The sequence below is a fragment of the Apis laboriosa genome, unplaced genomic scaffold (genome assembly GCF_014066325.1).
Source record: "Apis laboriosa isolate Shangri-la unplaced genomic scaffold, ASM1406632v1 scaffold122_cov146, whole genome shotgun sequence".
NCBI lineage: Eukaryota > Metazoa > Arthropoda > Insecta > Hymenoptera > Apidae > Apis > Apis laboriosa.
In genome coordinates this window covers 151,121-174,383 of record NW_025221084.1, presented here as the reverse complement: position 1 = coordinate 174,383, position 23,263 = coordinate 151,121, and the positions used below count along the sequence as shown (strand labels likewise).

The 23,263-nt window shown below is 20.9% G+C and overlaps 3 protein-coding genes across 6 annotated transcripts in view; 2 read left to right on the top strand and 1 right to left on the bottom strand.

Annotated features, from left to right (window-relative positions):
• Positions 1 to 1,564: 1,564 nt before the first annotated feature.
• LOC122720269 (josephin-2) lies at positions 1,565 to 3,293 on the bottom strand. The gene is made up of 4 exons (XM_043946854.1): positions 2,954 to 3,293; positions 2,526 to 2,740; positions 2,048 to 2,228; positions 1,565 to 1,946 (listed from the first exon to the last, which is right to left on the bottom strand). Exons 1-4 carry the CDS (start codon positions 3,005 to 3,007, stop codon positions 1,689 to 1,691), a joined length of 708 nt encoding a protein of 235 aa, XP_043802789.1. The 5' UTR covers positions 3,008 to 3,293; the 3' UTR covers positions 1,565 to 1,688.
• Positions 3,294 to 3,821: 528 nt separating this feature from the next.
• Positions 3,822 to 5,106, top strand: LOC122720264 (WD repeat domain-containing protein 83). The gene is made up of 4 exons (XM_043946848.1): positions 3,822 to 3,982; positions 4,134 to 4,377; positions 4,454 to 4,680; positions 4,747 to 5,106. Exons 1-4 carry the CDS (start codon positions 3,910 to 3,912, stop codon positions 5,103 to 5,105), a joined length of 903 nt encoding a protein of 300 aa, XP_043802783.1. The 5' UTR covers positions 3,822 to 3,909; the 3' UTR covers position 5,106.
• Positions 5,107 to 5,955: 849 nt separating this feature from the next.
• The window catches only part of LOC122720284 (low-density lipoprotein receptor-like), an 89,863-nt gene continuing 72,555 nt past the window's right edge, over positions 5,956 to 23,263 (top strand). For 2 of the 4 annotated variants that reach the window (XR_006347740.1, XM_043946882.1), the window contains exons 1-3: positions 5,956 to 6,198; positions 6,330 to 6,468; positions 11,295 to 11,417. Coding sequence is in view for 3 of the 4 variants with exons in the window: in XM_043946882.1 (XP_043802817.1) it covers positions 6,390 to 6,468; positions 11,295 to 11,417 (202 nt within the window). In the remaining variant the exon portion in view is untranslated. The remainder of the gene's footprint in view (positions 6,199 to 6,329; positions 6,469 to 11,294; positions 11,418 to 23,263) is intronic. The other 2 variants (XM_043946884.1, XM_043946883.1) reach the window with 1 other exon arrangement.

The following is a 23,263-nucleotide window of genomic DNA, read 5'->3' as shown; positions in this document are numbered from 1 at the left end:
TAAAAATAAATATGAAATTTATTAAAGATTAATATTTTTTACAGTATATCTTTTTTTTTACATTAAATTGCATAATAATTTTTTGTATTAATAATACAATTAAAAAAGATATTTAGATGATCAATATTTAAGATGAATATCTAATATATGTAAATATAAATATAAATAAATAATAATAAAAATTATATTTGTTATTTAAGTAACAAATTTATTAAATATAAATATTTCATAAAACTAAAACATATAACATAATGAACAAAAAGTATAGTAGTATATTCTTAAGTATATTCTTTTAAAATAACAATCATATAACTAAGTATTTTAAATATGTTATTAAAATACAATAAATATAAAAAAGTAACATTGATTGATTAATTAATTTTTATGATATTTATATTGTAATATATATGCTGAAAGTATAAAAGATTGTCTTTTACAATTATTCATTTATTTCAATAATCTAATATGACTAGTAATAAATTTTAAGAAAAAATAAAACTTTTGGAAAAAGAAAATATTAGAATATTTTTTTCTTTAACAGCATATAGTATAATAAAATGTAATAATATTATAATTTTATAATATTATATTTTCTATAATTCTAATTTATTTATCTATAAAACGATAAATTATCTTCATTTTCGCAATTAAATATTAATTAAAAAAAAATAATATACTATGTACAGTAAACAAATATATTAAATTAAAGAAATATATTTTTAATAATACTGATAAAATAATTTTAAAATATAACTATTATCAAATATAAATATTATATTAAAATATAAGTAAATATTAAATTAATATCGGAAATATATCTTGATTTCAAATACAAATAATCGTAAATAAAATATTTATAAATCAAATAACAGTATTATATATGTAATTTATGATATATGCAATAGTTTTTTATCATATATGTATAATAATAACCTCAATTCTCAATATATTAATTTATTATTATATAAGATATTATTCGTGAGATATATTTAGAAGATCGATTCTAGAAAAAATAAATACAAAAATTCTCAGATATATTTAGATATATTTTCAGTTTAGATATATTTATTAAGTCATAATCAATTTAAATTTACATTAAATCAAGCAAAGAACAGAATGTGATGGCGATATAACAAAAATAAAAACGGTTTCATTCTATTTCCATTTTGCTTTGTCTAACATTTTAGAATTGATCTTCTAAAGATGCTTTAAAAATACATAAATATCTTACATATAATGAATCTAATACATAACATTTTCATAAAGATGTCCTTTAAAGTTTTTCACGAATATGTTAATACTTTATATATAATGAACTAATACATAACATTTTTATAAAAAATCTAGATAATAATTAGCAACATGTGTATTCATAATTGAGTCATTATATCTTTATCATGATAAAATTTTCTTCATATTTATAAATATGTTATAAAGATGAATTTAAAAACATAATTACACATATTTTAATCAAACAATTATACAGATATTAACTCAAGTTATAATAAAAATAGTAAATGTTTTTGTTATGCAATATACATAATATATAAACTTTTATTTCCTTTTCAATTCCTTGAATATAGAACTTTTTTTTTTATCGAATGAACTATTGTCACTTTAATTTTTAATTTATTTTGGCCTGAACCATTGAAAATAATACATAGTTTAACTAAATTAGAAAACTTTAATTACCTAGAATTTTTATCATATAATGATTTTTCATTTTCATTCATTTCTATGGATTTTTTTTTTTTCAAATCAATTCCTGTATATCCATCTTCAATATACTTGATATCAGTATCATGATTTGCATTAATTCCTTCTTTATTTGCATATGTATTTATTAACCATCCTTGATTATTATCTATTTCTTTTGATACAACAAGAAATAATTCTTTTTCCTTACTATCTATTTGGTCCTTTAGATATCTAAGTAAATCATTTTCCTAATACATATTACAATACAATTAAAACATATTAGCAAAATTTCTTGTTAAGATATATATATTGTATTTTTAAATATTAAAATCAAAATTTTAAATGAAACCTTTCCAATAAGTTGAGGAGAATCAAGTTTTGAATCAAGATTATAAAAGGCACCATGAATTTTCTTCAGGGCAATCCAATGTCGTCTTTTCAAAGGAAGTAATACAAATCCCAATTTATATTCTGTAGGTACATTTAATATAAAACCTTCAATATTATCTAAACATAGACATTTGGGATCTCTGAAAAAATTTCCAATTTTTCAATATATATTTAATATATACATTATATTACACATATAAACAATAATATAATACAGAAATATATATATATATAAAAACTAAATTTTCTTAGTTCTTATAAATTATAATGTATAATATAATATTATAATATAATATATAATATAATATATATAATATAATATAATATAATATTAATATAATGTATAATATAATTTATATATATATATGTATTATATATATGTGTTAATATAACATAATGTTTAAATACATTATACAATATTGTCAAATTAAACAAACCTGCGTTTATCAAACCAAACTGCTTCACGTCCTCTTTGTTGTAATGCTGCCATAATAACATTAATATCATAATTACCAAGACCTAATAATGATTTATGAGGATTAATCCACACATCTGGACTTAAGCTATAACAAATTTGATCTAATTCTTGTTTACTAAATCGTCTTTCTTGAAATAAATTATTTAATGCATGTAATGCACAAAGCTCTTTCACCTATAAGAATAATAATCATGTAGATATAAATATCTAATATATACAATATTATGTTATTCAGAAATAATAATATATAAATATATTATTGTATATATTATTATATATACAATTATGTATTCATAATTAATAAAAATTTATTAATTTTGTGTATATATATTATTGTAATATAATTGTTCCATTATTAATTGAGAACATAAAATTCTTAATAATTACTTGTCTTTCATGATATATGGATCCAGTCATATCAGCTGTTATATTCGTAACCATTTTATCTACATAATTTTTATCATATATTATGTTAATTTAACATAATATATTTTAATAATATAATAAATTAATAATAAAATTAATAATATAATTTAACTAATTAATCATTTGCATCATTTATCAAAATCTTCTTCATATATAAAATTTAACATATTTATATTGCATTGATAACCTAATAACGTAAATATAATCTGCTATTTATTTAAATCTGATAGAAAATTATATTAAGTATCAAATAATTATTGTCAAAACTTAGTACAAACTTCAATAAAGAAGAAATACTGTCACTTCAGAATACAATTATAAAATAAATCAAAATTTATTTTTGGTAAGCATCAATATATGTATATGTATTATTCATTTACGTTCATTCATAACTGTATTTTATGATATATTTTGATAAAACATTTTCAATTATATGTTCTTTATATATAAACGCAAATATTAAACAGTAATACGCAGCAGATATAAAAATGATTTAAATATACTACCTTTATTTAAACTACTTTTCTGAAAAGATGATTGGATAGTTTTGAACTATTGATATTTCATTGATATTAAACTTGTAAAATTTATTTATTGTTTGAAGTTTGTATTTTAAAATCTGTATAATATAATTATTTTTTTTATTATATAAATATATTAATATTAATGAAAGAATAGCATACGTAATTAAATAATACAAACATATTTTAGTTAGTCTATAAAATATATTATATTCTATGGTTAAATAAAAACAACAATATACCTAATTTTACAAATAGGTATGTTTATTTAGAAATATTAAATATAAAAAACTATATTATTGATCAAATTTAATATATAAAATAAAATTTAATATATTCAATTAATTTCTGTTTTCAAAAAATATTTTTAAACACTGTACTTTAATTAAATTTAAAATGGAAATTGATTATAAACTTTTAAAAGAAATAGATTGTAAGCAAGGAGCTGTTAGAGCTGTACGATTTAGTGGTATGTATAGTTCTATTTTACTATTTTATTTTAAATAGTTTATAATTATTTTAATATTTAATAATTTTTTTTAATAGTTTATAATATTATGTTAATATTATAAACTTTTTTTATAATTTAATAATATTGATTAGATTTAATATTTTTTCAGTTGATGGTGCTTATTGTTTAACTTGTGGATCTGACAGGAAATTAAAATTATGGAATCCTTATAGAGGTGTTACTTTAAAAACATATGAGGGACATGGAAATGAGGTAATGGATAGTAGTGCATCTTGTGATAGTAGTCAAATAGTGTCTTGTGGATTAGATAAATCAGTTATTCTTTGGGATGTAGCAAGTGGAACTCCAATACGCCGTCTAAGAGGTCATGCAGGTCCTGTTAATACTGTAAGGTATATTATTATAAAATTATTATTCTCATATGCTTTTATAATAATTTATTTAAATAACATTTTTTTTTTGATATAGATTTAATGAAGAGTCATCTATGGTTATTTCTGGATCAAGAGATAATTTGGTTATGTTATGGGATATCCGTTCTAAAATGTTAGAACCTGTGCAATGTTTAAATGAAGCTAAAGATTCTATTTCTAGTGTTAGAATATCAAATCATGAAATTTTAACAGCTTCTTTTGATGGAAAAATACGCAGATATGATATTCGTGTAGGTGAAATATATGCAGATTATATAGGAGGTAAATTAATATATTAAAAATTCATAAAATGCAAAATAAAAATTGTCATTAAATTTATTATTACAGATGCAGTAATATGTGCAAGTTTTACAAGAGATGGTCAATGCATAGTAGTTAGTTCTGCTGATGGTATAATTAGATTAATAGATAAAGATTCAGGAGAATTACTTGGAGAATTTACAGGTCATGTGGTTAATAATTTATGCTTAGAATCAAATGTTGATAATCAAGATACTCGCATTATTTCTGGATCTGCAGATGGAAAATTGTGGATATGGGATTTGGTTTCTCAGAAAGTAGTTGCAAAACTTTCAGGATTTAAATCAACAAAACATCCTATGGTATCATTAAGTGTTCATCCACAAAGAAATTGTTTTTTAGCTACTAATGGATCAAATATATTAATGTGGACTATATCAGCATAAATATAGTATTTTTATAACAAGTTTATAATCATATATGTAATCATATATGTTTTTAAATATTATATTATTATATTATATTATATTATATTATAAAATATTATATTATAAAATTAAAAATTTATATATTATTATATAGTATTTATTAGTATTCATTTTATGTTAAAGAAAAATAAATTGTTGAAGAAAAGAAAATAAATATAAAATAATTGAAAAAAATTTGTATTTATAACATTTACAATATCTTATATTTATGAAAGTATAACTATTTTTTATCGTATATATTTTTTATTATACGATATTTAATATACGATAAAAATAATTTAATAATATATGTATAATACTATAATTTACTATATATAATTATTTTTATATATAATATTATTATAATTACTATTATAATCACTATTATAATTTATATATATATTACTATAATTTATAAGATCAAATACAAATTTTTGTTTGACTTTCAGAATAATAACAAGCCTTTTTTTAAATATTTTATTAAATACTACACATACATTTTTCATCTGTTTATTAAACAAATAAAATAGATAGAATAGATAGAATAGATAGATGTGGGTTAAATTAAGTTGGGTCATGATATACATTTAAAAAAATCAGATTGAGTACGTAAATAGTTTAACTTTAATACAGGAAAGAGAAAGAAATCAAGTAAAAAAGAACTGAGAGAATACTTGCGCGCGCAGGTGGCGCGATACCGGTGCGTCAGAATCAGTGGTCATCATTTCGCCCAGGAGAGGGAAAGAAAAAGAGAGAAAGAAGGAATAATTTTATAGAACAGAGAGAAATAGAATAACTGCGCAAGAGGAAGAAAATACAACGGATTCATATAACGAATGAAAAAGATAAAAGAAAAGAGGAACAAGAAATATACAACGAAAGATACGAAGGTGCTTATATACGGGGCGGGCCTGCCAGTCTCAACTTCGTGGAGTGTACTTTTTATTCTGTATTCAAATACGCAACTATTCTCAATTGTTAGTTGTTGCTATATATGAAAACTTGTGATTTATTCGATGCAGAATAAAAATTGTTGGATCGCGTGATCTTATTTGTAATCAATTAATAAATTGTGAGTGAAGATTGTTATTGTGAGTGAAGAGATTGTTATTGTTGATTGATCTCTTCGGCTTGCCGGCTATCAAAAATTAGAAAAACAACAATCGTAATATAAATAACAAGAAATAATTTTCAAAATTTTAGTGTCAGTGTTGGAGAGTGGTAGTGAATCAAGAAGACGAGTGTGCACAAAAAAGGATTATTATGGGGCGAAAGTGTCTACTTTTGACGCTGTATTTGCTGACTATATTCGGTTTTCTCGCAGCGAATGCTTTTTCTAACAGTGAGTGCCATTTTTCTATTCTATTGAATGGAAAAAAAGAAAATTAAATATCAATAAAAACATTATTATTCAAAATATATACAAGTTATGATATTGTTGATTATTAAAATGTGTATGGAATATGTCATGCGCTGATATATGCTTACATAATCGACATCATTCGCGTACATTTTTCATAAAAATTAAAAATTAGTTAATGTAAAACTAAATGAAGAATAGATAAAAAAAAATATCTGATGTATAATTCAGTATTTTTATGATCTTCATGAAAAGAATATTGATGATGTTAAGATGTATTACTCAAAAAATGGAGAAGATTGCGATAGATGGAAGCACGTGAAAATTTTGTTATATCGCGTTTCTCGTTTAATATCTAAAATTAATTTTTTTTTATTTATATAAAATTGAATTTCACAAAAAATTGAATTTTTAATATCAATTACTTATTTTTACATCTATTATTATAAATTGTTTATTTTTTTTTAATAAATTACTCAATTTTTTTTATATAATTTTTTAAAAATATTTTAAAAACGCGACATTTATATTTATTTATATTTATATTTATTTAATTAAAAATTTAATAGTTTTAAAGTCATAATAATATTTAAATAATATTATATATGCTAAATATATATAAATATTTTTTCTTCTAATAATAAATTATTATATTTTAAATTATATGAATAATAAATTTAACAAAAATAAGAAATTTTTATATATAATATTATAGTATTATATTTAATAGCATTTATACAGTATACAGTATACAGTAGTATGAATGCAGTACATCTATGCATATAGGCATTCATACAATTTTATATATATATATATATAAATTGAATCAGTGAAAAACTTTGCCGAAAATATCAAAAATAGGAATAAGAAGAAAAAATAGAAAATTTTTATTTCTGTTAGATAGAGACAATTTCTTAATTTTTGCACATTTTTGTGAAAAATCCTCAAAATATTTTAATTTAAATATTGCAGTTTTATATTATTAAAATTCGAGAAAATGATAACAATTGTAATTAGCTTTAATCTAAAACAAATCGCGAAAAAATATGTAAAAATGAAACACGCATTTATTGGCCATTATTTCTAGTTAAAAAAAAAAAAAAAAAAGAAAACGTGAAATATATTTCACGTGAAATATATTAAACAATAATAAATATTCGATAAATAAGGGAAATGCATGAGTTTCGATTTTATCTTTCGCGAAATTGTCTTATTAATTGAAGCTAATTACAGTTAATGGTTATTTTCACAACTTCTAATAATGGTATGAAGTTGCAATATCTGAAATATTCAGATTGAAATATTTTCTAAATCAATAATTTTTTAATATAAATAGAAATATTTTCTTATAGAAAAATAAATCGAATGCATTAAAAATTATATCGTTTTATTATAAAAGAAAAAGTTGATTTTAAAATCTTCTCCATTTAACTTACAAAAAATGACCATATGATCTTTTTGAACCAAATAACTTTTAAACATTTTTTAATAATTTCAATTTCTTATGATATTATAGTTTTCACTTAAACGAAATATCTGTTTTTTGAAATTCTTATTAAATTCTTATCTTATATTGTATCAGAAATTTAGTCAAACTTAACAAAACAAAATTATTATTTAAAAAATAAAAATTAAATAATTAAAAAAATATAAATATAATAAATATAATTATTGTAATTATTATAATTAAAAAGGAAAATATAATATATTTAGATGTAAATTATATATATATTTCTATAATATAATTAAATATATATATAGATTTTATTAAATATAAATATATAGATTGTATTAAATATTTTATTAAATATTTTATTAAATATTAATAAATATTAAATATAGATTTGTATAAATATATATACATAAATTGGATATTGAAAATTAAATTAGTCAAATTAGAAAAATTAAATATAATTAATATAATATATTTATTATATAATTAATATAATAAATATAATAAATATTAATAATGATGATATAAAAATAATTAATATGATGATTTTATGTATAAATAGAAATAAAACAAAAAGTACAAAGATAATTTTTAATTTATTCAATTTGTATATTTTTATTTTAATTTTTCATATTTGATAATTTATTTAAAACAATTATTTAATATAAAATAAGTAAAAAATATTGGGAATAAAATTATTTTAAATATTGCTAAGATTATATAAATGAAATTATAAGGAAATGAGATAAATTCATATTTTAAGATTACAACAATTTAAATAGAAAAATAAGATTAAATTATATCAGCTTTGTTATAAAAACATTATATGAATTTAAATTTTATTTTTTTATTAATTCTAAATTTTATTATTATTTAAATAAAAAATTATTTAAACAAATAAAAAATTCTCTATCTAACAAACACAAAAAAAAATGTATTTTATCGCTTATTAACATCACAATACATATAATTTCGAATACAATAATGTAATATCGAGTACGATTCTTGTTTTAATTACAAAATATTTATCGTTAATCTTCTGCTTTTTAAATATAAGTTTAAACTTTTATTTCGATTATTGATAAGAATTTTTGTAAATATATATTAATATTTATATAATATTATACATTAATAACGATTTTTTCATTCTGAAATTATTATTTGTTTACATAATATCAAAGAAATTAATATTTCTTTTAAATATCAATAAATTTGCAGTTTATAAGATATCATTAGTAACAATATTAATTTACGATTTACAAATTTTGATCAAATGAAAAAGTAATATTAATAATTAAAATGCTTTAAATGACGATGTAAATATTTCTTTATAGATAAAAAATAAAAAGTGATCAATATTTATAAATTTATTTTTATTCAATTTTATTTTGATATTTTATTATGAATATCTTCATTTAATTGATATATATTTGCTAAATTATATATGCTAAATTATTTTGAAAACAAATTACTATATTATTTATTATATCAAATTGTACATGATTTTATATTTAAGATATTAAAAGTTCAATTTTAATTTTTTCAAATTTTATATTATCATTTTCATATTATCATTATATTTAAATAATATGAGAAAGATTTAAAATGACTTAAAAAATGTAAAAATAAATTATTTTATTTAATTTATTATTAAAAGTATTTATATATTAAAGTATTAATATATTAAAAGTAAATACAAGTTTTAATAATAATTTAATAATAATAGAAAACATGATAATGAAATGAATTCAATTCTTTTATTATTAAACATTTTATAATATGGAATTTAGTATTTTATTAATTATTCTAAATGACAATTAATTACATAATATTGAATATGAGTTTATAAGGAAAAAACTTCAAAAATTTAAAAAATTATGAAACTTATATGTAATGCTTATGTAAATATGTATTACGCAATTTTTTTTTTACTGTTCGACTTTAAATGGAATTGGGATGGAATTGATCTTTGAAAATTCGATTTTATATTTTTCGATTTTAACTTATAATTCGCAAAATAACGAGATAAAAAGAAAGAAATACAAAGAAAATTTTCAAATAAAAGTTTCATAACTAACTATCATCTAATAAAACATTTATTAATTATTTATACAATTAAAAGAAGTTATAAATAAAAAAATTAATAATTTTTTTAAATTTGTTTTTCAACTTAATTTTGATCAATAGTTTAAATAACTATGCAATAGTATAAAAAAATATTTTTTATTTTTACGAAGTACTTTGTTATGTTATTGATTTTCGATATTATTAAATTTTTAAAAATAGAAAGAAATTTATATATATATTTCTGTTTTTTGTAAACATTGGATCTACTCTACAATATACTAGATGAAAATAGAAAAAAAAGAAACTTAAATGTATAACTATTTTATAAGATCTTTTTATTTAATGTTTAATGTAATGTTATTTAATGTAATGTCAAACTTTTTTATTTTTTTTTTTTTTTTACTTTCGAAAATTTAATAACGAAGGTCAACACAACAAAACTGTATTTATTAAAAACAAAAAATATTTTTTTATAGCATAATTATTTAGATTGCTGATTAAAATTTTACATTGAAAAACATATTTAAAAAAAATTATTAATTTGTTTATAACTTTTTTTTAATTATATAAACAATTAATAAATCTTTTACCAGATATGATTATCCTTATGAAAAGAAACAATTTTTGTCTAAAAATTTTGTCCGTATTTCATTTAATTTGCGAGTTAAAACATAAAATCGAAAAATAGTCGAATTTTTAAAAATTGATTTTACTTCTTGATTTTGGATGGCAAAAAAAAAAAAAATAAATAATATATATTAAGCATTAAATATCTTCAAAATTTCATAATTTTTTAAATTTTCGAGTTGGGGATCTTTCTTTATTGGTAATATTTTAACATTGATAACAGTAACTATTATTTTTAATAAAATTAAATTTAAATAATACGAACTTTTAAATTTGGATTTATTGTATAAATTGAAAACATTTATAAATTATTTAACAGAATTTAATATTTATTGCAAAATTATCGAAAATAATTTTCTTCTCTTAATTTTAAAGTGAAACAGTTTTTTAAAATTGTATATTTATTATTATTTAATGTAATAATTGCATTGAAAATTATAAAAAAAAATGTAAATAAATATATATAAAAAAATAGATATATGCGAATTGCATAGAAATGAATTATAACAAAAATATTAATGTTTTTAATAATAAAGTATGAATATTATGCGTTTTTTTTTTTTAATCTCATTTTTTTCTTATTTTATGATTCTCTAAACAATTGTTTTTTTAAACACAGTATATCATTATATTGCGATATATTATTTTTATTTTGTTCTAGATGAATCTTGTTCTTTAAGACAATTTCAATGTGCAAATGGTAAATGTATACCACTTCCATGGATTTGTGATGGAACGGATGATTGCGGAGATAAATCCGATGAAACTATCAAGAAATGTGAAGGTGAGTGATGAAACGGATATTCAAGTTTATTCACATGTAGAAAAGATAATCGAATGTTTTTAAAAAAGGCGACAAATAAAATGCGATTCGTACAATTTATTTGCGCTTATGTTTATTTTTTCATATTTCATCGATTAAAAAAGTATTATTTGATAAAAAAACAAAATACATTCAATTAATATCAGTTGATAATAAGTTAGGATTGTTAAGCTTGTCTATCAAGTTGCTAAAATTTATACTATTTAAAATTGTTATTTATGATATGCCATTTTATATATCAATGTGATTCAGTATTTTATTTGATTTGAAATCTTATCAAGTTGAAATACTTCTTTTGACTGATTTAAAAAAAATAATAGTTCTTATGTCATGTAATTTTTATTTTCAATTTTGTTTTTGTTAATATAGTTCTTCAAATCAAGTCGACTATTTCCGAATTTTGCAATCAATTATGCTAAACAAATCATTTTTGCAAATATTCTAAAATGATTTTTGTTTTTTTTATTTTTTTATTTAAAAAATTAAATTTTTTAACGAATCTTAATTCTTTGAAAATATAATTTTTTGAAGATAATTCATTTTTTTATTTAAATCGATTGCTTTTTTCGAAATATAATTTTTAATAATTCATTTTTTTCTGTATTTTTAATAATTCTCTTTTTAATATCATTCTCTTTGTTGCTATTTTAAATATGATATTTATTATTTGAAATTGATTGAATTCAAATAACAAAACAAATAAATTAAATTAATATATCAATGATTATTAGTTAGCTTAAATATAGTTATTAGTTAGCTAAAATATACTATATTGTGTTTTCTTATAGCTAAAATAATGTCAAGCTTTATTGTAATGTAAATGTAATGTAAGCTTACTTGTTAGAGATTTTGAGAAAAGAGATTTTTTTTATTTATTTCTATTTATATCATTATTATTTATATACATATATATAATTTATAACACACACACACACACACACGCACGCACGCACGCACGTACGCACGCACGCACGCACGCACGCACACGCACAATAAAATATATTTGAAAATAAATTTTTCAGATTTTTTATTTTATTTTAAAAATAATTAAAAATGTTGATAATTTGATTTATATAAATATGAAAAATAAAATGAAATTATTTAAATTTGAAAGACTTGAATTTTGAAGAAAACTTATAATAATAAATTTTCGAACGTAAGTAGTTATGATTAAATCTAATTTCTTATTTACAAAACATAACTAAATAAATATCAATAATATAAATTTATAATGTAATGATAAAATAATTATAAATAATAAAAATATAATAAAAAAATATAATAAAAATACAATATTTCACAAAAATTTTTATATAATATATTTTATATAATAAATTGTAATATATTTTGTATATATATATAATATATATATTATATAATAAATTATAATAAAAATTGTCTATATTTTTCGATTGATGAAGTATGTTTTTTCATGAGATCTAAAGTCAGAAATTGATTGAATATTTAATTGAGAAATTTAGTAGAAAACAAATATATACTATATCAATTTCGTTATATTTTCTATCATTGTCATAATTTATTTATCATAATTGATAAATGAATTTCAATTAAAATTTTATAATGTTTTTTATTTATTATCTAATTTATGTTAATTATTACTTAAAATAAGTATGATTCCATACTAGATTTTTTATGAAAATAAAAATATCTTTAATATGATCTTGTCTAAAATTGTAAAAAATATGATATGTTTCTTTCAATTGTTTTTTTATTATTATAGATTCTTTGATTGAAAAGAATCATAAGATGAAATGAAATTTGTTGATTATCTTGTTTCGATATAATATATGTTATAATGTCAAGAATAAATATTGTTAATATATCATATTCGTAATGGAAACGTGTAATATATATGAAATATATATATTGTATATATACATATATATTGCTTACAAAATCGAGAATATAAAAATTTAAAAAGTGATTCTAGAAAAACTTTTTAAAACAATGATTGATATGTATATAATATAATTCAATATTAAAGATTATTTTTCAAATCATAAACATTAATTTTACAATAAATGTTGTGAGGTGATTATTTATATACATAGTCTTACATATTTTAATAGAAAAATTATTTTTAAAAATTTCTAAAATTGATAATAATTTCTAAATATTATAATAAAATAGATATTATTATATATTCTTTTCTTTTTATTTATCTCTTATTAAATTCGAAATATAAATTGTCCTAATTGTGTAATTTATCTTAAATTGTAGAGATATAAATTTTTTAATTTAACGATTTTAACACTAGATTTACGGGCATTGACTATATACTTTTTTTTACTGAAATCCGTCTTTTTGACGGATATATTAAAATGCAGTTTTTTGTAAATTATTTATTTAAAATCTATAGATTTTTATTTACTGTTGTTTTCAATTTTTTTATGTGGTTACTACCCAATTCTTCAACTAATTGAAAGAGAAAATTCTTTCAAGATATGTTTATTCTAGTGATCTCTTTATATAATATCCAGACATTGATAGCTATCTAAAAACAATCTAAAAACAATTATAAAACATGATGTTTAAAGAATAATATTTGCATATTCAGAATTTAAGCATAAAATTGAAAACCAATCATATTGAAGGGGCTATCTATGGGATTCTGCTTTCACGGTATTTTCTTCATTATCAGCATCTTTTATTTCACTTTCGCTTTCAGTATCTGAAATAATACGCATTCTTTTTCTTTTACGGTATGTATTGGGATAATTTTCATTCCCATTGTCGTTAGAATCTTCAATTTCGTTAATATTGTCAAATTCTTCCTTGCTTTCACATAATTCGTTTATATCAAAATCCGATTCAGATTAGTCTTCGTTTATGCTTAGTTATTCTTTTTATTCTTCTTATTATTCTTTTTATTAATTCTATATCTTTTGAAAACTTGCCCATAATATCTTTAGCTAAATAGGCAAAATATAAATGTAAAAAAATATATTTTTTTGGATAGATTTTGAAAATATCTTGAAAAATTCAAATTTTCACTTACGAAAATAAATTTTTGCTAAACTTTCAAATAGCATTTATTTTTTTTTTTATAAAACGCACTGTTGAAATTATCTCTCATGTGGATCTATTTGTTTTATAAAATAATAGGATAGATTCACTTACAAAAATCACTTCTTTTCTGCAAAATTCATCGTTGAAAAGATTGTTTGTTATCATATCACAATTGTAAACAATTTGTTTGATCATATATTTATTATTAAACAGTCGTCATTTGCTTGGTATTGTTTTTTTTTATTCATTGTTATTTCATTTTTGTTATTTCGCAATAATTGATCTATATAAATTAACCTGTCAAATTGATGTATTTTCGTAAAAATAGATATACATCTAGAAATAATAAAATATAAATATTCCAGAGAAAATTAATAGAAATGTATATTTACTGCATTATATCATTAAAAACCAATATATAATGTTTAAAGAATAATATTTGCATATTCAGAATTTAAGCATAAAATCGAAAACCAATCATATTGACGGGCTCCGTAAATTTAATTTTTTAGTTTCCATCTTCCATTTATTTGCATAATAGGGTCAATATAAGATTAATGGAATATCAATGAGATTGAATCGTTTGAACCATCAAAAAAAAAGATTCTATAATTTGAATGCAAATAATTTTATTATTAATTATTTGTTATCTAACAATATATTTCTTGTAATTTAAATTATTGATCTAATTATTGCATTATTTTTATTTTTATTATTTCTTTTATATTTTAATAATCATTTTTATTTCATTTTAATTATATTTTAAGTTTTTATTCTATTATTAAGTTATTTTATAAGTTCTATAGATTTTAATTTTTTAATCTTCTTTTCAAAAAATTTCTTGTTTTTTTCAATGAAAAATCTATTTTAACGTTAATTTTTAATTCAATTAATTTGATTAATTATATCAATATTAAAGAAAGTATATAGGATTATATACTTTCTTTATTATATATAATATTTAAAACAATTTTTTAAATAGTACAGAATATCTTTTGCTTTATTTATGTGTGTGCTATATTTTTGAATAACTAAATAAAATAGACATAGCAAATTAGATTAGAAATATTATTAAAAAAATAAATTTTTTGATTGAATTTTTATTTTAATTGAGTTAAATTTTTACTTATTAATATAAAATGATATTGCAAACTTCGATTTATTAAAAATATTGAAGAAAAATGGTAAAGTCTGAAAGAAAACTATGCAAAAAAAAAAACATCGAAAAATAAGATAATATCGTTGAAGGAATTGGATAACAGCTATTCATAGAAGTGAATATTTTTTCTCTATTTAGTTTCTTGAAATATTGATTATTTATACTTTGTTCTTTTTGTAAATTTTTTAATAGATTATTTTTTAAAAACATTCATTAAAACAATCGTTTATTAATATTTGATTTTTTCTTGCAATTCATTTTTTTATATTATTTTTTTAATAATTTTCTACATATTTTTTTTTAAATTTTATTGAATCTTTAACCAATTTAAAAGATGACAAATTAAAAGATGACAAATTTTATGAATTGATATAGACTAACCAATATTACTCAATTTTCTTTTGGACAACTACATTCTTTCGAAACATTTTTATTTTTCAGAACATTGCTGTCATCAATATGTACGTAATTTTTTTTATAAAAATCTTTAAGTAAAATGGAATAATAACTTAATTATGAAATTAATTAAAAAATGAAAAAAACTTATATAATATAATCGATACCCTAAAAATAATAAAATAAAATAAATACTAAAATAGATATTCTAAATTCATATTTGACGAATTTCGTATTATTTATTTGTTAATAAATCATAACATTTCAATGCATTTACCTGAAATTATATCTTCATATCTTAATTTTTAAACTTGTTTGTTTAGTTTGCTTGTAATTTACAATCTAAACTATATAGTTTAAATGATGTATAGTCTAAATCAGTACTCAAAACTTCGATCGAACACAAACTTTTTCTATTTCTTTTTCCTTTCACATAATGTTGCAGTCGTAAAAAGTAAGTTATTAATAATAAGAAAATTTATTTATATGGAATAAATTGATTTGTATATATAATTCATAGTAATAAATATAGTTTTGAAATTCAAATAAAATTGAAATTTTTTCTAAATTATGTTGTTTCGATTATGTCAATAGACAAAATGTCTCTATAAATTGGTATTTGTTTTAAATATTTTAGAATATGTAGCAACAAGAATGTCAAAAAATTGTTCGATATTATTTCAATGAGAACATAATCCCATATTTCTTTTTTCTTTCGTTTTGAAGAATCTTGAATGGAAATTTTATTTTACTGTATTATATTGCAAATACAAATCTCTATTATATATCTATTTATATGATATTTGAAAAAAATATAAAATATTAATAAAAAAAAATTAATAAAAAAAAATCTTAATGATACAATTACGACTTCTACAATACTTCTAATCATAGTTAAAATCATTTAAAAAATTATAGAATTATTATTTATGAATATGTTATATTTAATTTATATTAATTATTAACAAAGATGTTCATGTTTGGTTAAAGTTTCTCGATTATCAGATTTAGAGGAACCATTCGTTCGACATTCTTCTCGCCACACCAAACTTGATTGATTCATCTCGTCCTCTGATTTTTTTTTTGCCTTTTTTCTTCTTTATCATTGTGTCTTCTCAGTTCAGGCTCCTTTTTACTATGCCTAAGGCTCACATAATTTGTAGCGTAAAGCTTACATCAGTTGCATCAGAATCTCCATCCATTCTGTGGAGAACCGATTCGGCTACATAGAAATGTACATGTATATATGTATATATGAATGGTTCTTAATACTATATAATTATGGTGAAAGTCAGTCGTGCTTGGTAAAGCCAATTCTCGGTCGAATCAAGTCGACATATTGGCAACTGCATCGATTGTAAGTTTCAATCGTTTTCGAAGGTATTCCTTTCTTCATCAAATATATTTTTCATCGTCATAGTAGTTTTTTTTCATTTATGCTTCGTGTATTAAGCAGTCTTCGATTGATCCTAATTAAATTAGAAATCGTTAACAAACTCTGATTGATCTGCATTCGATAAAGAAAAAAGAAAGTCGATAAAGAAAGTCGGATTATTCATTATTTTCCACAATAGTCATATCATGTGCAAATATTCTTGTTTAACGCGTTGTTTGGAATTTAATGGAATTTTATTGAAATTAAGTAGAAAAAAACCAACAACATGTTTTAAACTTTTTATCCATATTATATTTTTAATCTATAATATAACTATAATACATACATTTTATACATGATAAAATTCGCACATGATTAATTTTTAATAATAATAAAATTTTATTAAAATTTATGAATTAAAAATAATTAATTAAATTGCAATATTTATTCATTTATTAAATAACATGAAAAAATATAAAAGAATTTCTTTCGTCAATACATGATTTATTTTCTACATTAATTTTATGATATAACATTTTACTATAGATGTACTAATCATGAAGAATAAAATCATTGTAAATATCTATACATAATTTCGAAATTAAAATGAATTTTATTAAAAATATACATTTATATACTATTGAGCAATTGTTTAAGTTTGAATGAAGATTTTTATTTTTGGGATACTTCATTATATTTTATATTTTGTATAATAAATACAATAATATATTATGAAATACTATATTTTCCGATATTATTCTTTAGTTTTTAAATAAGCTTTATATCATTTCTTATCATTATTTAAAATAAATATAAGAATAATTATTATTCTTACATATTTCTTTGATATACATATATTATATGTTATATATGTTATATATATTATATATATATGTTATATAAATTAATTTGAAATTCCAAAAGTGAAATCTTATGTTAATAAATTTATTATTATGTATTATGTATTAAAATTTTATAATATTAGATATAAGAACTTACTAAAACTATCTAGTTTTGTTTCGGAATTCTTTCACATTTGTCTATTTCTTTTATAATTAATACAAAATATATTGTGATTCAATAGACGAAATAGCAAATTATCTCATAAAGTATTATGAGATATATTATGAAATATACATACATATATATATATATATATATATATATCACTATTATATATTATATATATGTATATATATGTATTAGATTAGTATATATTATATTATATATATTATATTATATATATTATATTGTATATGTCGAAAAATTATTTTTAGGAAATATTTCAGTTCCGTACTAATAGAATTCAAGAACTAAGAAAATAATAATCGTTTGTGATTGATCAAAATAAAAATCTTTTGTGAATAGACATAAAATCGAAACACATACATTTTCTTTATTTGTCGAATCATGTTTACTATTACTTAATGCGTGTAACATATTTCTACATTTTTTTTAAAATAATAATTAATAAAAAAATACGTGTGTTTCATCCATTTTATGTATCCATTCACGAAGATTGTGAATGAAAACTATTAAACTAGTGTTAATTATGATTGTCATCTTTCTAATTTGTAAATTCTAATATTACTTAAATTTAAATATTTAAATTAAAATATTTTCTAAACTATTTTTTTGACATAAATAAATTAATTTTGACATAATAATATAGATATAAGTGTAGATAAATTGATAATTTAAAAATTAATCTATTTAAAAAAATGAAGATGACTTAAAATTCGTGAATATATTTGAAAAAAAATTTTTCATCACTCTAATGTGAATAGCTTTGTATTGATGTATCCTTGATGTATTTCAAAAATTAAGAAAATTATTTATATGGTTTGCTTTTGATAATTTATTCTAATTATAATTATAAAATCATGAATAATCTTACAAAATTAGTGAATAATAATAAAATGAATTATATAATTCATTTTAATTATTTAAAATTTATTTTTGTTTTAATTCATTTTTGTTTATAATTAAGAACAAAAAAAAGCAAAATTTTAATAATTATTTATTTACTTTATATATCAATTATAAGATATTAATATTAATATTAATTAATAAAATATTAATAAGATATTAATATTAAATATGTTTTATTTTTTATTTTGAAATGTTCTATTTTTATTATATAAAAATTTTTGAAATATTTATATACAGAAAATATATAAAATAATAATTGAATCATTTTTATATTTTTCATATATAATTAGTCTAACATTTTTATTTTAAAAATGCTAGATCAACTTTATGAAGTTTTATATAAAGATTTTATATTATGATGTTTCTAAATTTTTGCGATTTTTTTCGTCAAGTGTAACTTTTATTCGTTTTTTTCCATCGATGATTTTAAAAATAATTATATATGAAATATTTCTGTAAAAATTCAGTATATTTTGACTTAATTTATTTATTTTTTGTTCTTTTTTCTTTTTGCAAACTTTTGAAATACTTAATTAAAATTGTATAAATTGTATTTTTTTATATAATTTTTCATTCATTTTTCATTCATTGTTCATTTTATATAAAAAAAATGAATCTTTTTAATATTATTTTATAGTATTATTTATAGTATTTATTATATAGTTTATTATATAATTTTTCAAAAACTGTTTGCAAATACTTATTGCTTTCGAGAATTATATGCTTTCGAGATTTATGAGCAGTTTGTTCGGGAAAATTCCTCAAAGGAGATCTTTTTCTGTTTTTATGGCTAGCAGCCATAAAAGCCTCTGTTGAATCTGAACAATGAGTGGACAATGTTTGCTGGAGGATTATTTTTAAGGATTTGGTCGGCACGTGTGATTGCATATTTTTGCCATACTTCAGCCTAATTGAACCGATCTTAGCATCATATTCCAGTTACGGCTAGCTCAATAACGGGTGGCATTGTTCTGGTTCGAGGAGATCCGTGAGAGGGATGCGCTGACCTGTTCCTGTTTACTTGGGATACAGATCACCATTCAAGTAAAGAATTTATTGTTAACCCCGCCGAAAAACTGTGATCCTCCCAATTGAACAAGAAAGAGATTTTTTCATTGGGCACGATTATCTATCGTTACTTCCAAATAGAGTCTCATGGTGATCACGTCGTAATTTGATCGGATATGACAATTAGTTTGTAAATACATTGTGCTCTGACCATTAAACACGATTATATGTGTGACATTATGAGAGACCATGCTCTTTAATAGACAAGCGCTCCCCAGTAGAGTAACTTATATAATTATATAATTCACAATTAAGAAGTATACTTGTTATGACTAATCAAAGAGCATTTGATAGTTATTAGTTTATATCCACTAAATTAGTACAATACATTACTATTGCGGGTGCGAACATTGATTCGTCGAGCTGGATCCTTGGTAGATTCAAGCAACTACAACGATGTTGAAGAAATCAATTATTGTCGAAACTCGAGCTGTAAGCGTAAATTTCACCAGAAAGAGAGCCATTTTATCTTTCTGGAGTATAACATAACACTCAGTAGACATTGGATTCCTGCAAACGATCAGGTTTTAGATAACGAAAACTGATTAGGCGATACCTATCTTCAATCTTATCTACCGGATACTGTGGATTTAAATAAAGTGCATCAGAAGAAGACTATTAGTACAAATTGGATCCAATCGTTTATTCGACATAAGAACAGAGGCCAACAGCGTACGTTTCCTGATGATCGACATACAGAGGAAACCGTCTCCTGCAAGCAGCACTTTTCGAAACTTCGATTAACATTCATCGAGCTATCCGTTAACATGACATAATACTCTGGCCCACCAGCAAAAAAGTTGACAATCATTTCTAAGATCAATGAGAACGCAATCTATCGATATTTATCTAAACGATATCTATCAATTCCGTCTTTCTGATAAGTTGAGTTGTTTATTATTTCTTGCTTCGTTTGTATATGATGATGGCTTCGACAGTTGAGCTCCAGAGACTCATCGGCAAGTGTGACCGTGTCCAGATCAGTTTAACCCGATTTTCTGTGTCGAAAGAATTTCTGTGTCGCGTATAGGAAATTAATGCCGGTTCTCTTCAGAAGCAGTTAAATCATCATATTTTGCTAATTAATAAATTCATGATAATTCAAAATCGCATCGAATTGTTTATCGCGAATACCGCGGATGAGAAAATGCATCGTGATTTCCGCAGAAATTTTGAGAATATATATTTCGACACGATCAATGATTCGTAGTCATATACAACGTGCAAAGATATATTCAACGGTTAAAGGTCTTTTGTAGATATGTCTTCCGCAGTAGCAAAATTGTCGCCATCAATTCAAGTGACCCTAACCTCTCTTCCGAGTATTCATAACGAACCTGAAAAATGGGTTTTCAACGGTCAGATAAATAATCAGCGCCCAAATTCGCAGGTTTATAATGAGATTGTGACTGATAAACTCACTATTCAATTCATGCAGTCAAGGGAAACAAAAGATTTGAAATATGATGAATCAATCAACTCCATGCGTAAATTATCATAAAATCAAGCACGCAAAGCATTCCTATTGATCACCATGAAATCTCACCATGAATAATATTATAGCTATGGTTTTGATGAATTAACGTATTCGTGCGAATTAAAGAAAATTCCGCTGCATAATCCAAAACAAGAATTCGCCGCGAATCTGTTCGCGTGCGAGCTCATTGTGAGAAAACACACTGTGTTAACACACACACACATGACGGGAATATCATTGACATTAAAAATCATCGTGAATGGCGAATTCAATTCATGCCGTATTCTCAAAACATCGAATACCAATTCCAAGGTACGAATAGTATCTAAGAGCTTCATGAAACGTAATAGAAAATTGGTTGATGTACAGTGCGTTCAATCAATTATCCAAAACAACTTTTTATCAATCTTTTCTCTGTTCAAGTATCTAATGTTGTTTTATATACGCTGACATAAATATTACGTATCAGTACTTTGTAAAATCATTTCAATCTTTTCAGCGCAGAGAAAATCTCTTATGTGAAGAGGATGCTGAATGGTTCGTAAAACCATGTAAATTGATTGAACTATCGCATATGATATCGTTTCAACTCCGTTTGTGAATATGCGGTGTCTCGACAGATTCAATATCGTTGCCAGGAATCTGCGAAACCATTGATGTTACATAAAAATTATGTTTCCATCATACGAAAACATATCGAATCACGTGATCAACATATTTCCGAAATTGGAAACTATCATAAAACGTAATGTACCAATTTATTGTACCAATAGTCAAGAAATAAATATCAAAATTCGGGCAATGTCTCTAAAGTTAGCTTTATTTTTGACCGTACGGATGTTTCAACAAAACTTTTCAATGTTGAAAACGCTATCAATTTCAAACCCCTTTCTCAGTAAATGGAGATATCTCAGAGTGGGCGATAAATTCAGGGCGAATATATTTTGCGATCCTGAAAGTTCAATATGTAGATGATATCGAATATTAGCATATAGAAATATCGCTGAAATCCTCCTACAGAAAAATATATAATGTAATTATATAGAACCTAAGGATATGAACTACCTAATGGATTAATTTTCTGCCACTAGACTCTAAGATTGTACATTCCTTTTCGTCATAGGTATTCATTGCGATAAATTATCCATCACAATGGAACAAACACGCAACAGGTTTACGGTAAGGACATGGGCATATTTATTTGTATAATTTCAATTATAACTGAAATTTTAACTTGAAATAATCACGAATTTCCTTAGGGTTATATTTTTAAATGTACGAGCTTTATAATGTATAATATATAATGTGTAATAATTGTCGATAAGTAATTCATTCCGTTATGTTCTATATGTTCCGTTATGTTCCATACT